The sequence below is a fragment of the Drosophila tropicalis genome, unplaced genomic scaffold (assembly GCF_018151085.1).
Source record: "Drosophila tropicalis isolate 14030-0801.00 unplaced genomic scaffold, ASM1815108v1 contig_445, whole genome shotgun sequence".
NCBI lineage: Eukaryota > Metazoa > Arthropoda > Insecta > Diptera > Drosophilidae > Drosophila > Drosophila tropicalis.
Window position 1 is genome coordinate 19,277 of NW_027172909.1, and position 17,153 is coordinate 36,429.

The 17,153-nt window shown below is 41.7% G+C and overlaps 1 protein-coding gene across 1 annotated transcript; it reads right to left on the reverse strand.

The window, feature by feature from the left end:
• Positions 1 to 15,138: 15,138 nt before the first annotated feature.
• On the reverse strand, positions 15,139 to 15,513 carry LOC137574380 (uncharacterized). Its single transcript, XM_068286673.1, has one exon. It carries the CDS (start codon positions 15,511 to 15,513, stop codon positions 15,139 to 15,141), a length of 375 nt encoding a protein of 124 aa, XP_068142774.1.
• Positions 15,514 to 17,153: the final 1,640 nt, after the last annotated feature.

Genomic DNA, 17,153 nt, shown 5'->3' on the forward strand with positions numbered 1-17,153 from the left:
ATTCAAGTTTGTTTCACCTTCTGAGAAGTTGCCCAAGAGATATACCCTTGAGTTGCCTCATAAACATTCGCCAGCACTCTCTATTACTTGTTCTCCCATTTTACTTTCGCCCACACCATCTTCTTGTCCCTCTTTAAGCTCTTCTTTTCAGATTGAAGTACCCATTACAAGCCCTGGTGTACCTCAATCTATCCCTCACGGGAACTCTGATCAATTACAGGATCCTGCTGGCTCTCAATTACTTGCGGATCCCAATGCTCCTCCGCCTCCACTTACTGTAGTGCCTCATCCCAAACAATTATTTATCTCTAGGCTTGCTCCAGATACTTCTGAGTCGTCTGTGGCAGTTTACATTGGTAATATATGCCCTGCTAAGGTTTCAATTCAAAAGTTTAAGTTTTCTAGGCCTCGCTAGAACCAAATGATTATTTTTCAGCTATGGTTGACCCCAATTTTTGGCCGGAGGGCCTAGTTGTACACGAGTTTGCGCCCAATAAGCGCTCCCGTCCGTTGCCTGTCTACCTTCCTATTTTATCTTCTGCTTCAAAAAACTAAAAACGTCTAGTCCTTGCATTTAATATCACAATGTAAGAGGACTTCTTACCAAGCTCTCGAAACTGTTCTGTGATAGCCAGACCTTTTCGGCTGACAAATTAGCTTTGTCAAAAACTTGGCTTAACTTTTTTTAATTTATCCATGTGTTGCGCTTATTGGACTAATACGTCGGTAGTTTGACAGTCGGGTACAACATAGTACATTTGAGTACATTTGAAATTGAAAATGGTGTAGTGAGTATTAAAGATAAATACATAGAATAGTAAGGATGAATAATTAAGAAGCATTTATTAGCGATTTCTTAGAGATTAAACAAATGTTTATGTTAGGATAGTTTAAATATTAATTTTAAAAGCAATATTTTATATATATTTATTCAAATACTGGGTCCGACTCCCTCAAATATGTATTTATACCCTTGCAAAAAGGGTATATTAATTTTGGTCAGAAGTGTGCAACGCATAGAACGAAGCATCTCCGACCATACAAAGTATATATATTCTTGATCAGCACGACGAGACGAGTTCAACTAGCCATGTCCGTCCGTCCGTCCGTCTGGATCAACGCAAACTCCTCCTAGACCGTAAGAGCTACAGAGCTGAAATTTTGCACGTAGGCTTGTATATACTGCAGGGGTTGTATATCTCGGATTCAGCCGGATCGGACCACTATATCATATAGCTCCCATACAAACCCGAACACGAACAGTGACTTTTCTCAATAACTTTGTTATTTTCTATGTTATTATCGTGAAACTTAATATTAGAGAGTTTATTATGCCTATTAACGACTGTGCCAAATTTGATCAAGATCGGATGACTTTATTATATAGCTCCCATAGGAACAATCGGTCGAAAACAGTGACTTTTGTAAATAACTTCGTTACTTTTACCGCGATTGCTTTCAAATTAAACATTTGTTAGTTTAATATATCTGTTAATGACTGTGCCAAGTTTGATCAAGATCGGGTGACTATATCATATAGCTCCCATAGGAACGATCGGTGGAAAACAGTGATTTTGATCAATATCTTCGTTATTTCCTATGATTGTAGGCCATTCTTTCGCAAATATAAGCCTTTTTAGATAAAACGTTCTTCCACATTGATGGTTAATAGGTAAGGAAAGAGGCCCTCTGGTTTTATTGTACATGTTGCACATTTCTTACAAGTTTTAAGAAAAAAGCAACCTAGAATACGTATTAAAAAGTAAAGCTTCTTCTCTCTGACGTGACGGTCGTGTTTTTGCATAGCTCCTGAGTTTTTGTTAATATTTATTGTTTTCTTTAAATTTTTATACCCTTGCAAAAAGGGTATATTAATTTTGGTCAGAAGTGTGCAACGCATAGAACGAAGCATCTCCGACCATACAAAGTATATATATTCTTGATCAGCACGACGAGACGAGTTCAACTAGCCATGTCCGTCCGTCCGTCCGTCCGTCCGTCTGGATCAACGCAAACTCCTCCTAGACCGTAAGAGCTACAGAGCTGAAATTTTGCACGTAGGCTTGTATATACTGCAGGCGTTGTATATCTCGGATTCAGCCGTATCGGACCACTATATCATATAGCTCCCATACAAACCCCAAAGTCACGAACAGTGACTTTTCTCAATAACTTCGTTATTTTCTGAGCTATTGTCGTGAAACTTAATATTAGAGAGTTTACTACGCCTATAAGCGACTATGTCAAATTTGATCAAGATCAGGTGACTATATCATATAGCTCCCATAGGAACGATTGGTCGAAAACAGTGACTTTTGTAAATAACTTCGTTACTTTTAACGCGATTGCTTTTAAATTAAACATTTCTTAATTTAATATATATGTTAATGACTGTGCCGAATTTGATAAAGATCGGGTGACTATATCATATAGCTCCCATAGGAACGATCGGTGGAAAACAGTGACTTTGATCAATATCTTCGTTATTTCCTATGATTGTAGGCCTTTCTTTCTCAAGCTTAAGCCTTTTTAGATAAAACGTTCTTCCACATTGATGGCTAAGAGGTAAGGATAGAGTAATCAAAAAAGTTGCAAGGGTATACAAACTTTGACGCGGTCGAAGTTAGCCCCGGCTCTCTGGTTTGTGCTTAGTTTGTGTAGTCTGTTTGTTTGACACCCTTGTGTTTTATTTCCATAATTCGCCAAATTAAACAGTTTTTTTTTTCGTGATTAGTGTTTGGTGCAATTAATTTTGTTTTATTTTTCTCTCTCGTCATTGCTTTTGCAGTTGCTCTCCTCATCGCCCCCATCATACCATCAGTGCTTGTTTAAGAATAAACATCGCGTTCATCTGAAATGGCTTCACCAAATCAGATTGAACAAAGAAATAAACAAAAATAGCTGATACAGATTCATGGCTCAAAAACCAAACCAAACATGCGTCCACACTCTGTGGAAAAGCACTTAAGATTTAACAACGGCGCAATATCAAGTCGCCAATGCTGTGCATGATATAAACAAGCATTAATATAAACATTAGAGTAAGCATTTTTAAGAACAATTGTCGCCTCTTAGAGTCTAAGAATTCTTTGATGTACACAAGACGTTTGTTAATAAAGTCAGTTCATATTTTGAATTCAACAAGTGAAAATTGGGTTATTCTTCTCCTCCGAAATCCTCTTCAGTGCTAGTGGCTTTGCTGTTCTCTCTGCTTTGTGCTTGTGCTCAGCTTCTCTCGCGCGTAATCATTTTTGTAAGGCCGCCTCTCAAAGCTCGGCTTATAACTGTTCTTGCACTCTCTGTTGTGCTGTGCACTCTAGCTGTCTCTTTGTTTTATTTGTAATTATTGATTATTTATCAATAATTATCTTTGTGCTGTGAATTTAATTTTTCTATATATTCTTATATATATATAATTTTTTTTTGCCTTTCTTTCGGCTTTTCAATGGCTTGTTGTCTACCTAATTGCAAACATTCTGATCGTTTTGATGATCAGTATAGAGCAATATCTTGTTGGCTCTGCGATAATCTTATTCACTTAAAATGTGCTGGCCTCAATGGCCGCGACTACGACAAATTTTCTGGTTTGTCTGTGTCTAAGCCTGAGCTTGGCTTAATGCGCTGGACTTGCCCATCTTGTGCCAGCCAGCAGCTTGATTTTAGCCGTATGTATAGGGATCTTTGTTTAAAGTTTCTTTCTTTAAACAAACTGTCCAAACAGCTGGCTAACGAGTGTGACTCTAGCGTACATTTATTGTTGCAATTCAAGTTTGTTACATCTTCTGAGAAGTTGCCCAAGAGATATACCCTTGAGTTGCCTCGTAAGCAGTCGCCAGCTCTCTCTATTACTTCCTCTCCGATTTTGCTTTCGCCTACACCATCTTCTTGTCCCTCTTTATGCTCTTCTTTTCAGATTGAAGTACCCATTACAAGCCCTGGTGTACCTCAATCTATCCCTCACGGGAACTCTGATCAATCACAGGATCATGCCGGCTCTCAATCACTTGCGGATCCCAATGCTCCTCCGCCTCCTCTAACTGTAGTGCCTCATCGCAAACAATTATTTATCTCTAAGCTTGCTCCAGATACTTCCGAGTCGTCTGTGGGAAGTTTTCTAGGCCTCGCAAAATCTCCTCTTTTAAAATTACAGAACCAATTGAGTATTTCTCAGCTAAGGTTTGCGCCCAAAAAGCGTAATTTATCTTCTGCTTCAAAAAACTAAAAACGTCTAGTCCTTGCATTCAATATCACAATGTAAGAGGACTTCTTACCAAGCTCTCGAAACTGTTCCGTGATAGCCAGACCTTTTCGGCTGACACATTACCTTTGTCAAAAACTTGGCTTAACTCCTCTGTTTTGGATAATAAAATTCTTTCTAATAACTTTATTTCTTATAGGCTTGATCGTGTTGGTCGTCGTGGCGGTGGAGTACTCATTGCTGTCAACTCGAATCTGTGTTCAAGTGTTGTGCCGATTGATCTCCCCTTAGGTGTTGAGTTTATTTGCGTCGAAGTTACATGTTCAGACTTTAGCCTATATATTTCTTGTTCATATAATTCTCCAGCTTCTGATATCATGATCTACGTGCACCATTCTGATGCTTTACGAACTATTTTTAGTCATCTTAAAGATCGTGATTTTCTTATAGTTTTAGGTGATTTTAACTTTCCTAATATTTCTTGGCTTGTTGATGATAATCTATCTTTCTTAGTTCCTTCATCTCAACATGTTTTTCTTGACAGCCTATTTGAATGTCCACTATATCAGTTGAATTCTTTCCTTAACTCTTCTAAAAGAATCCTTGATCTTGTTTTTGTCTCTGATCCCACTGTTAGTCCTGTATCACAAACAAAGACACTAGTGAAACCTGAAGATCCTTATTACCCTACCATTGAAGTTACTATTTCTTACAATTTCGTTACTAATTTGTTTAATAACATATCAAATTCTCGTCGTAGATGTTTTTGTAAAACAAATTTCAGTCTTCTTGACAGCCTTATTTTCTCTTTTGATTGGTTATTTCTATTTGAGTGCTGCGAAATAGATTGTGCAGTGAAGTTTTTCTACTCTGCTCTTAATTCTCTAATTGATACCTGCGTTCCTTATGTGAATGTCTCTACCGTCTCCAGTGCGCCAGTCTGGTTCACACGTAGGCTGTCTAATCTCCGTAACATTAAATCGAGATATTTTAAAAGATTTAAAAAAACTGGTTCGCGACTTGACTATGCAAATTATTGTATAGCCAAATCTCAATTTTGTCTTTTAAATACTCAGTACTACAACAATTATCTTGTTCGCTGTAAGGTTGTAGTTGCATCCTTAAAATGTGTTCGATTTCCCTATCTAAGCCTTTATCTCGGTTATTCTTTATATCGAGTGAGACTTGTAGCTTTCCTGATATTTGAAAGGAGTCTTTTATAATTTTTTTTTTTTTTTTTAAAAGGTAGCAAATCGAATGTTTCTAACTACCGTGGCATTGCCAAACTTTCAGCAATACCTAAACTGTTTGAGAAAATAACGTCTTGCCTTCAACACCTATCCAGATCCAGTATTTCTCCTTGTCAGCATCACTTCATGAAAGGTCGTTCGTCGCTTACCAACCTTTTAGAACTGACGGTTGATCATTCTTTGCTTCTCGCGAAACTTAACATCATGGGGTTTTCCCTGAAACTATTGGCTTGGTTAAAGTCGTATCGTATTGGCCGAACCCAAAAGGTGTCTTTTCGTTCCTCGATATCTAAAACTGTTCGAGTTACGTCAGGTGTACCCCAAGGCAGTCATCTGGGCCCACTATTATTTGAACCCGCAATACGATGTTCACCAGTGTAGTATTGACGGCACAGAAGCAATTCCTTAAGTTTGCGCTACGCGGTCTAAATTGGGACCCGAGTCTTCACATACCTTCTTATTCTGACAGACTTCTTCTTATTAATCTTCCTTCACCTTACAACCGTAGGCGCGTATTTGGCATTTTCTTTCTCCATAAACTAATCAACGGTGAAGTCATTTCTACTAATCTAGTAAGATACAGTAAATTTTTGTGTCCCCTCACTTCGGACCAGAAACTTTTTTCCTATTCACCTTAGTAGATGTCTGACTAACTATTCTCTTCCCGTGTTCTTTGCCAATCTTTTAACAACCTTTCTCACCTTATGTCTCCTCATCTTTTGTCACTTCTCTTCGCGCTATACTTTTTAATCATTTACAGGGAAACCACTGAAAATATTCTGGACTCGGATTGGCTGCAACTCATCCCTGACCACATTGGCTGTGAATCGGGGCATAGCTGGCACCTTGTGCAAATAAAACACCTCCACCGGGTCGGGGATGTTTAGTCGTATATAAAGCTAAGCTACCTTTTTCATTTAATTACAATCTTTGTTTAATTAAGTTTTTTCGTCGACTGCTGTGTTAGTTGACGTTAATATATAAATAAATAAGGTTTGAGAAAAGCGCTATGATAAACGGGATCATGTACCATGTACCTCAACCACAGCAAGGTCATAAGGAAGGTTCCTGGCATTCCGGCTTCCCCTTTGCTGCATATAACGGAACCTAAATACCATCCGGGAGCTGAATGATGATATGACATCCCACGGATCCCCCAAGGTTTGGTTTGCGATCGGAGTACTTTTAAGCTTGAAGTCTTTCTAGATTTGGCAAGTATGACAGTAAACATAAGGTCCTGAATTTCTGTTATTAGCATTATTTTTCTTGCTAGTAACGTTTCGTATAAGTGTGGGATATCGGTAATTTCAGCACTTCTGGATTGTATTATTTTATTAACAGTATTTGTAAGTAAATTAATTTGCCTTTGAGTTTCTGTGTTCATTATTATTTGACTGTGGATCCATTTTTGTTTAATCGAGTGCCTGTGGTCTAGATTCTTTTTTAATGTCCCTATAGGACCAACTCATTGGCTGTTGTCTAACACAGTGTCTTAGCGAAATAAATCTAGCAATAGAACCGCACACATTCAAACTCAAAATTAAATTTAATGCAAATAGATTCAATGCAAATTAGTTACAAATTCAAGACAACTTACTCACAAGATCACTTTACGCTGCCACTTTTATTTATTTATCCAACTTATGAGATGAATAAGGTTGATTAGGATGAGATACGATTGAGTATCTGAATCACAATTATGATGTTGGGGGTTGCCGTTGGTAAGATCCAACTTGTGAGATGATTTAGGTTAATTAGGATGAGATACGATTAAGTATCTGAATCACCGTTCTTGTGGATCAGCAATATATAAGAGATTATAATTTGTGTTACGGTCAAGTGCCGGAGTTATGTGTCTTTATTGTTTAAATGGTTATACAAAACTGAATATGTTGAAGGAAATAAAACAAAACTCAACCTAAGTACATAAATGGGAATATGAATCTAAAGCTAAATAAATACATGAATCTAAAGCTAAATACATACATAAGTAAGGCGTATGGTATTGCCATGGGCTCTTGGTCAGACCCTGTGTCAGCGTATTTATGTTTATATGGAATCACATCGACGTTCAGTTGCACAGATTCCGCTAAGACTTAGTTCGGGGGCAGTTCGCTAGATTGTTTGTTAACTGACATACGACGCTCCTATCAATACATATATGTATATATAATGCACATGGATATACATTTTATAGCAATAAGTTTTAGTATTAAGTATATATTACTCTTTCCCACAGTGGATATGTGCAAAATGTTTAGCGTTAAGTATATCTTACTCTTTTCTTTGTTACAAATTAGTTTTAAGTTAAATTTTTGTTGTGATCCGATAATTTTTTCTTCTGCAATCCATCATCGATCACCGGCTAACTCGCATGGCTCAGGAATGGATTCGACCTCGATGGATGGATTAATCGGGTAACAAAAAATTGTACAAAAAACGTTACACTCGGACGGGAAGATGGACTATGGAATTAACAATTAGCTGGTATATTAATGAGGATCTACCCACCCTACCTTGGGCCCCGTACTCCCTGGCAGCCCCCATGTTCTGTGGACTAGCCCGTCGTCATCTCACCCCCACATAGACAAGACTCTACTCAGACATTTCTCCTTTTTTTATCACACATATATTATATTAAACAATTTCACTTTTTTTTTTTACAATAATAACTGAGCCTAACCAGGGTACCACTGGGACGTATACAAATATAAATTAAATAAATAATAGAAATAAACAAAATACAATTACTTATTCTAACAGCCTAATGTTGAGGTTAAATGAAAAAAAAAACCTGGAGCACCCGGATCTGGGTGGCCGATTGGATCCCGTCGAATTGGCTGTCCGAAGGCTCCTGTGTGTGTCCGTCGTGCGTCTCGCATGCAATTCTTGGTCTTCAAGGATGGGTGAGATGCTCCTTCTAGGCACACGCACTTTTCAGTTTTTTTTTCTTCTCCAACTTAACAACTCCACGTGCCTTCTAGAACTTGACTCCCTTTTTTTTCTTCGTCCTCTTCCTCTTTTTTTCCAAAAAAGACTCAACTCCCTCCACTCTCTTAGATTCCTCAAAATTCAAATTTCGTTCCCCGAACCGGAACCGCTCCCAGAACTAGCTCGGTTCCCTTGGTTTTTTCCCGCCAAATTCCCAGCTAATTTTCTAGCTAACGAGCAAGCACCATCGATAACAGCTGTATTGTTGTTTATCAATTATTTGGCCCATAACAGCACACTTCGGTTTTCTGTCTTACCAGGAAACAGGCGTGAAAAGTGGGCCTTGTCTATGTTCTGAGGATCATTCTCGCCCAACGCAGGCCCTCGCCCACACCCTGAGATAACTTCTCTCAGTCAGCCGATCATATTTTTCCGCCACAATCATTACAGGCATCTGCATCTACTGCTTCAAGTCCTTGGCGTGGAAAACTCCCAATCGGATGCCATGTAAGTTCTCTAATCCATACATGTTTTTGCCCACTGGTCTCATTATCCTGCATCGAGAATACCTTTTGCAGAATTTTGCATTTATATTTCGGCTGAAGTCGCTAAAAACGAAGTTGCGCTTCCACACCTCCTGTCCTGGTCGGTATTGTATCTCCCTAGCTTTTAAATTATACCATTTTTTCGACTTTTCAAAGGCTTGATGGGCCCTGGCCACGATATTTTCCTGGAGGATTTGCAACTGGTCTTCTCTGGGCAGTTGCTTAATTTCCACTGCCGCATCAGCATCCAGCTTCCGAGCCAATCGGTAGTCGCCCCTGTTGCGAAACATGTGTTGGCCAAACATCGCATAATACGGACATGTTCCAATCGTTGAGTGCACCGCGCTTCTCAGTGCCGCTTGTATCTCTGGTATCTTTACATCTCAAGGCGTGTGATCCTCGCCAACATGTGTTCTTATCGCCGCCAAAATAGACTGATTCACCCGCTCCGACGCGTTTGCCTGGGGTGAATAGGCTGCTTATGTGTGATCCCGAAACGGGACACCATTTCCTCGAACTCCTTGGAGGTAAACTGTTTCCCGTTGTCGGTGTGTACTATCTCCGGTACTCCAAACGTGTTAAAGAGTTCCTCCCTCAAGAACTTTATTGTCGCTGCGGACGTCGCTTTTGGCATTGTTTTGAGCCACACAAACTTAGTAAAGTGATCCAACACTATTAGAATATAGGCATTACCTTTCCGGGATCGTGGATATTTGCCCAGGAAGTCCAGATACAGCTTCTGTATCGGCCGCGACGTGCACACCTCTGCTCCCATAGTTGGTCTGGTCGTCTGCGTGGTATGTTTCGCCTCCTTACACGTATCACATGCAGCAATGTAATTTTTGACGTGCACGGCCATTCGTGGCCAATAGCAAAACTGTTTAAGCCTGCCGAGCGTTCGTGCGACTCCACCGTGCATCGCCTCTTCGCTATCATGCGCTTGCTGTATGAGTGTATGGGTTAATGCCTCTGGTATCCACAATTTCCACGCCACATCCCCGATTTCATTATCGGTAATCCGCATCCTCTTCAGCACCAATCCGTCCTCTGCATGTAGGTCCGGTAATTTATCTGGATTGGACAGCACGCACTTGTATCGTTGCCGGTACTCCTCGCTTTCAAATTCGGTAGTCTCAAAATCAAAAAAATTCAATTCCTCGATTACCGCGGTCCGCGACAACATATCTGCCACCACGTTGTCCTTTCCTTTCTTATGCTCTATCACGAAATCGTATGACTGTAATGCCGATGACCAGCGAGCTAATCTCCCATTTAAATCTTTCAGCGTCATCAACCACTGGAGACTCGAATGATCGGTGATGACGGTAAACGGCATAAGCTCTACATATGGACGGAACCTCTCTATCGCCTTGACTGCTGCTAAACATTCCTTCTCCGTTACCGTATAATTTAACTGGGCTCTTCGTAGCTTCTGTGAAAAGAATGAGATAGGCCTCTCGTTTCCTTCGTCATCCTGCTGGAACAGGGCCGCTCCCAATCCTACATGGCTCGCATCACACTGAATGAAGAATCTGCGGCTAAAATCAGGATGTACTAATACTGGAGCGTTGGTTAGGGCTTGTTTAAGTAAATTAAATGACTCGGTAGCCTCCTTTGTTAACTTGAATTTTCCTTTTGATTTCAGGCAATCGGTCAACGGTGCTGCTTTTTCTGCAAAGCCTTGGACGAATCGACGATACCAGCCGGCCGTCCCTAGAAAGCTACGGAGCTGTCTCACCGTGTTTGGCAATGGAATTTCCGTGATCGCTTTCACTTTATCGGGATCCGTCTTTACTTTTCCATCTCCGATCACAAATCCCAGGTATTTAAGGAATCTGAAGCAAAATTTTGATTTTTTTAATCCGATAGTTAGATTGGCCTTCTTCAAACATTCAGCTACTGCCTTCAGATGCTCCATGTGCTCTTCAAATGTGCGGTATATAATCAAAAGATCATCCAGATATACGAATACGTGGCTTCTCAAGCCTTGGGGAATGACCTTATCCATGAGTCGGCATAAGCGCTGCGCCGCATTGCAAAGCCCGAAAGGCATTCTGCGGAACTGATACAGCGGGCGCCCCGGGATGGTAAACGCCGTGTATTTCCGACTTTCCTTCTCCAACTCTACCTGCCAGAACGCGTGCCTTTGGTCAACACTACTAATGAAGATCGTATCCTCGACCCGTCTCAGAATGGACTCAATATTTTGCAACGGGTAAGCATCTTTGATTGTTACTTTATTCAATCTCCGTGCATCTAAACAAAGCCTATTTTTCCCAGGTTTCTGCACCAATGTTACCCTATTGTTCCACGGGTTTTCGCTCAGTTCGATCACTCCCAATTCGAGCATTTCGTCGACCTCTTGGAACAACAACTTCTGCTTTGGTGGTGATACTGGATAGAATCTCTCTTTCACTGGCACTGTATCCAGCACCAGTTGGATCTTGTGCTCTTCTAATGTGGTACGTCCGAGTCCACATTTCTCATATGCCTGAAACTTCTCACAGACTTCTGCCAGGACCTCTTGTTGCGTCTCGTTGAGGACATGTGGTTCCAACGGCTTCTTTTTGGAATTAAACTCCTCATCCTCGATGGACAACTCCTCTACTCCCAAGAGATCAGGTGCGAGCTCGAATTTGCGCCAGAAATCTATGCCTAAGTATAACCTTTGACGCAGTGACGGGCACAGGTACAGCGTCATTTCTTGTATTCTACCTCGATACGTCATATGCACATCCACCTTTCCCGTTATAGCATGATTCAATCCTCCTGCCGTTTGAACTTTCGAGTAATATGTTTTTCTTTTTAATTCCAGTTTATTCGCCAGATCTCCAGATCTTTCCGTCGCCCAGGAAACTTACCGTGTCTAGCAGACCTTCTACGTGAAACTTTTGCATCTTTACCGTAGCGAATGCCCGATTCTCCTTTTGCCTTAAAACTGCTTCTAAGGCCGAACAAACCTCTTGGCGTTTCGTTCTTCGTTGTCTGTACCGCTCTCTCACACGCTTGACTCGGTTAGATATGGCCTTTTTCCTATTGGTTCCTTCTACCAATCCCAATGGGTTCCGTTTTTCACTAAATTGCTGGTGAGAATATGCTGATATGGGTAGGTTAGATTGTTTATATTCTAATTTATTATATATTGGCCTTAATCTATTAACAATATCTATTTCTAACATGCAATTTTTGGAGGTTTTCACTCGTTCTTCCGCGGCATTGAGCGCAACTCCTCCTTCGTTTTGCTCCGCATCGCGGTTCCCGCCTGGCATTTGGGGCATTTGGGTAACACTACTCCTGGTAGTCCGCATTTGTAGCAGAATGTCTTGCGAACTACACTCTCGCACTCCCAAAATGTATGGCCCTTCTCCGCACAGTTCCAACAAGCGAGTTCTGGCCGATCCTTGCTGCCTTCGCGTGGCTTATACACCGCTTCAACAAACTCCACTTCATGACCTTCGGGCTCAGCCAAAACCGCTTCGTGTAGTTGATGCCGATCCCTCTGCACTCTATGCGGCTCCGCTCCTCCCGATACACGATATCATCTAGTTGCCAAGAGTCTCTCCGCCTCATGGCATTCCTCTCGCAACTTCTCCAGGTTTGTTATCCATATTGGATAAATAATTTTCGATATACTGTCTTTGATATTAACCTTAATTACTCTGATCAGGTCATGGTCCGAGAAGTTGCTTTCTAAGCGTGATCGGAGGCTAAACATCGCTTGGAGGTATTCATCCACGCTTTCTCCTGTCCTTTGTCGCCGCTCTAGCAACTCACGTTCCCGCTCAAAGTTTGATCGTTGCGTCTGGAATCTCTGCTGCAGTGCGTGCTTCATATTTGGCCAATCTGCTGGTCCTGCTGAGCGTACGTGCATCCAGTACCAGTCCTTGGCCTGCCCTTCTACCAAGCAGTGGAAATCTCGCAGTACTTCGCCCCAACTTACTTGGTACGCCGTCTGTAAGTGCTCCAGACGAAATATAAATTCATTTACTGGCATTCCTTTTGATCCTCCATCAAAAACCAGAACCCATCTTCTCGGATGTACCATTTCGGGACGCTGTTCCGTTGTTATTGGCACTCCAGATTGTTGCCTCGTATCTTCAGGCCAATGCCAGGAAGATCGTTGTGGTGGACGACTTTCCAGATTCTCACGTTGCTGTCGCTCCAATACTCGATGGTCTATGGCTTCTGTAGGATGGATTGAAGCCCTCTCTCCTTGGACATTGGTGGATCTCATCGTGGTGGATTGCTGAGCCGCTCCTTGAACCGCCTCCCGAATCTGCTTCATAAAATCTAGCATCTCTTGGCGAATTTGTGCTTGCAATTGAGAGTTCTCTGCTGACATTGTCGCTCGGTACGTCTCTTGCGCCTGTGCTACAGCTAGATTTATAGCCGATGTGATTTCCGTGGGTAGGGCTGGCCGTGGGTTTTGCGGTCCCATATATGATCCACCTTCTGGTGCCTGGTGAATCATTCTTGTTCCCATATTATGTTTTGGGATTGCCCCGCTGCCCCCTACGGCACCATCCTCTTCGTTCATTTTTCGGTCTGTTGACATGTTGAAGTCTGTCGGCGGTGAAACGTTTGAAATTCGTGAGTCTGCACGGTTTTCTGATTGGGATCGAGTTATTGGCGGACCCATTACCTCTGTTCCTCTATTCTTTAAGTATTCTGAGCTTCTTCTAAATTTTCTGATTTTTGATATCCTATCTCTTTCTTCTACTGATATTCCTTTCTATTTGTTCTACGCTTTGATTGTTTTCTTTTTTTTTCTTTTTCTTTTTATTTATTCTTTGTTAATGGAGGTGAGATGATTCCAGAACTTTAATCCCCTGAACTTGATCCTATTTCTTTGATTTTAATTTCCTCTGTACCCATCATTCCGTACTATTGACCTTTACCATTTCAATAATTCATTTCAGGTCGGACATATATGTGATCTCTTCTTTGAAATCTCCACGGTTCACGGCTGAATTGCTTCTATGCTGATTCTGGTCTTAGATAAGTATCTAATCTTATATCGTGCTACTTCAATATTAAAAAGGATCTGTTTCTCATCTTTCTTTTTCAGAATCAGACTAAGTTATGCCTTCTTAATGCAAGCAGTACTTGGGACATTTAATTTGTTATACTCTTCCGTTTGTTTCTTTGTTTTAAATTTTTATTTTTTTTAATTGGGCGCCATTTGTTATGATCCGATTATTTTTCTTCTGCAATTCATCATCGATCACCGGCTAACTCGCATGGCTCAGGAATGGATTCGACCTCGATGGATTACAAAATTATACAAAAAACGTTACACTCGGACGGGAAGATGGACTATGGAATTAACAATTAGCTGATATATTAATTAGGATCTACCCACCCCCCCATGTTCTGTGGACTAGCCCGTCGTCATCTCACCCCCACATAGACAAGACTCTACTCAGACATTTCTCCTTTTTTTATCACACATATATTATAATAAACAATTCACTTTTTTTTTTTTTACAATAATAACTGATCCTAACCAGGGTACCACTGGGACGTATACAAATATAAATTAAATAAATAATATAAATAAACAAAATACAATTACTTATTCTAACAGCCTAATGTTGAGGTTAAATGAAAAAAAAAAACCTGGAGCACCCGGATCTGGGTGGCCGATTGGATCCCGTCGAATTGGCTGTCTGAAGGCTCCTGTGTGTGTCCGTCCTGCGTCTCGCATGCAATTCTTGGTCTTCAAGGATGGGTGAGATGCTCCTTCTAGGCACACGCACTTTTCAGTTTTTTTTCTTCTCCAACTTAACAACTCCACGTGCCCTCTAGAACTTGACTCCCATTTTTTTCTTCGTCCTCTTCCTCTTTTTTTCCAAAAAAGACTCAACTCCTCCACTCTCTTAGATTCCTCAAAATTCAAATTTCGTTCCCCGAACCGGAACCGCTCCCAGAACTAGCTCGGTTCCCTTGGTTTTTTCCCGCCAAATTCCCAGCTAATTTTCTAGCTAACGAGCAAGCACCATCGATAACAGCTGTATTGTTGTTTATCAATTATTTGGCCCATAACAGCACACTTCGGTTTTCTGTCTTACCAGGAAACAGGCGTGAAAAGTGGGCCTTGTCTATGTTCTGAGGATCATTCTCGCCCAACGCAGGCCCTCGCCCACACCCTGAGATAACTTCTCTCAGTCAGCCGATCATATTTTTCCGCCACAATCATTACAGGCATCTGCATCTACTGCTTCAAGTCCTTGGCGTGGAAAACTCCCAATCGGATGCCATGTAAGTTCTCTAATCCATACATGTTTTTGCCCACTGGTCTCATTATCCTGCATTGAGAATACCTTTTGCAGAATTTTGCATTTATATTTCGGCTGAAGTCGCTAAAAACGAAGTTGCGCTTCCACACCTCCTGTCCTGGTCGGTATTGTATCTCCCTAGCTTTTAAATTATACCATTTTTTCGACTTTTCAAAGGCTTGATGGGCCCTGGCCACGATATTTTCCTGGAGGATTTGCAACTGGTCTTCTCTGGGCAGTTGCTTAATTTCCACTGCCGCATCAGCATCCAGCTTCCGAGCCAATCGGTAGTCGCCCCCGTTGCGAAACATGTGTTGGCCAAACATCGCATAATACGGACATGTTCCAATCGTTGAGTGCACCGCGCTTCTCAGTGCCGCTTGTATCTCTGGTATCTTTACATCTCAAGGCGTGTGATCCTCGCCAACATGTGTTCTTATCGCCGCCAAAATAGACTGATTCACCCGCTCCGACGCGTTTGCCTGGGGTGAATAGGCTGCTTATGTGTGATCCCGAAACGGGACACCATTTCCTCGAACTCCTTGGAGGTAAACTGTTTCCCGTTGTCGGTGTGTACTATCTCCGGTACTCCAAACGTGTTAAAGAGTTCCTCCCTCAAGAACTTTATTGTCGCTGCGGACGTCGCTTTTGGCATTGTTTTGAGCCACACAAACTTAGTAAAGTGATCCAACACTATTAGAATATAGGCATTACCTTTCCGGGATCGTGGATATTTGCCCAGGAAGTCCAGATACAGCTTCTGTATCGGCCGCGACGTGCACACCTCTGCTCCCATAGTTGGTCTGGTCGTCTGCGTGGTATGTTTCGCCTCCTCACACGTATCACATGCAGCAATGTAATTTTTGACGTGCACGGCCATTCGTGGCCAATAGTAAAACTGCCTGCCGAGCGTTCGTGCGACTCCACCGTGCATCGCCTCTTCGCTATCATGCGCTTGCTGTATGAGTGTATGGGTTAATGCCTCTGGTATCCACAATTTCCACGCCACATCCCCGATTTCATTATCGGTAATCCGCATCCTCTTCAGCACCAATCCGTCCTCTGCATGTAGGTCCGGTAATTTATCTGGATTGGACAGCACGCACTTGTATCGTTGCCGGTACTCCTCGCTTTCAAATTCGGTAGTCTCAAAATCAAAAAAATTCAATTCCTCGATTACCGCGGTCCGCGACAACATATCTGCCACCACGTTGTCCTTTGCTTTCTTATGCTCTATCACGAAATCGTATGACTGCAATGCCAATGACCAGCGAGCTAATCTCCCATTTAAATCTTTCAGCGTCATCAACCACTGGAGACTCGAATGATCTGTGATGACGGTAAACGGCATAAGCTCTACATATGGACGGAACCTCTCTATCGCCTTGACTGCTGCTAAACATTCCTTCTCCGTTACCGTATAATTTAACTGGGCTCTTCGTAGCTTCTGTGAAAAGAATGAGATAGGCCTCTCGTTTCCTTCGTCATCCTGCTGGAACAGGGCCGCTCCCAATCCTACATGGCTCGCATCACACTGAATGAAGAATCTGCGGCTAAAATCCAGTACTAATACTGGAGCGTTGGTTAGGGCTTGTTAAAGTAAATTAAATGACTCGGTAGCCTCCTTTGTTAACTTGAATTTTCCTTTTGATTTCAGGCAATCGGTCAACGGTGCTGCTTTTTCTGCAAAGCCTTGGACGAATCGACGATACCAGCCGGCCGGACAACTCCTCTACTCCCAAGAGATCAGGTGCGAGCTCGAATTTGCGCCAGAAATCTATGCCTAAGTATAACCTTTGACGCAGTGACGGGCACATGTACAGCGTCATTTCTTGTGTTCTACCTCGATACGTCATATGCACATCCACCTTTCCCGTTATAGCATGATTCAATCCTCCTGCCTTTTGAACTTTCGAGTAATATGTTTTTCTTTTTAATTCCAGTTTATTCG

Bases quoted from the DNA above. Each gene is read 5' to 3' on its own strand.
- LOC137574380 (XM_068286673.1), bottom strand. From the start codon at position 15,513: ATGTTTCGCAACGGGGGCGACTACCGATTGGCTCGGAAGCTGGATGCT.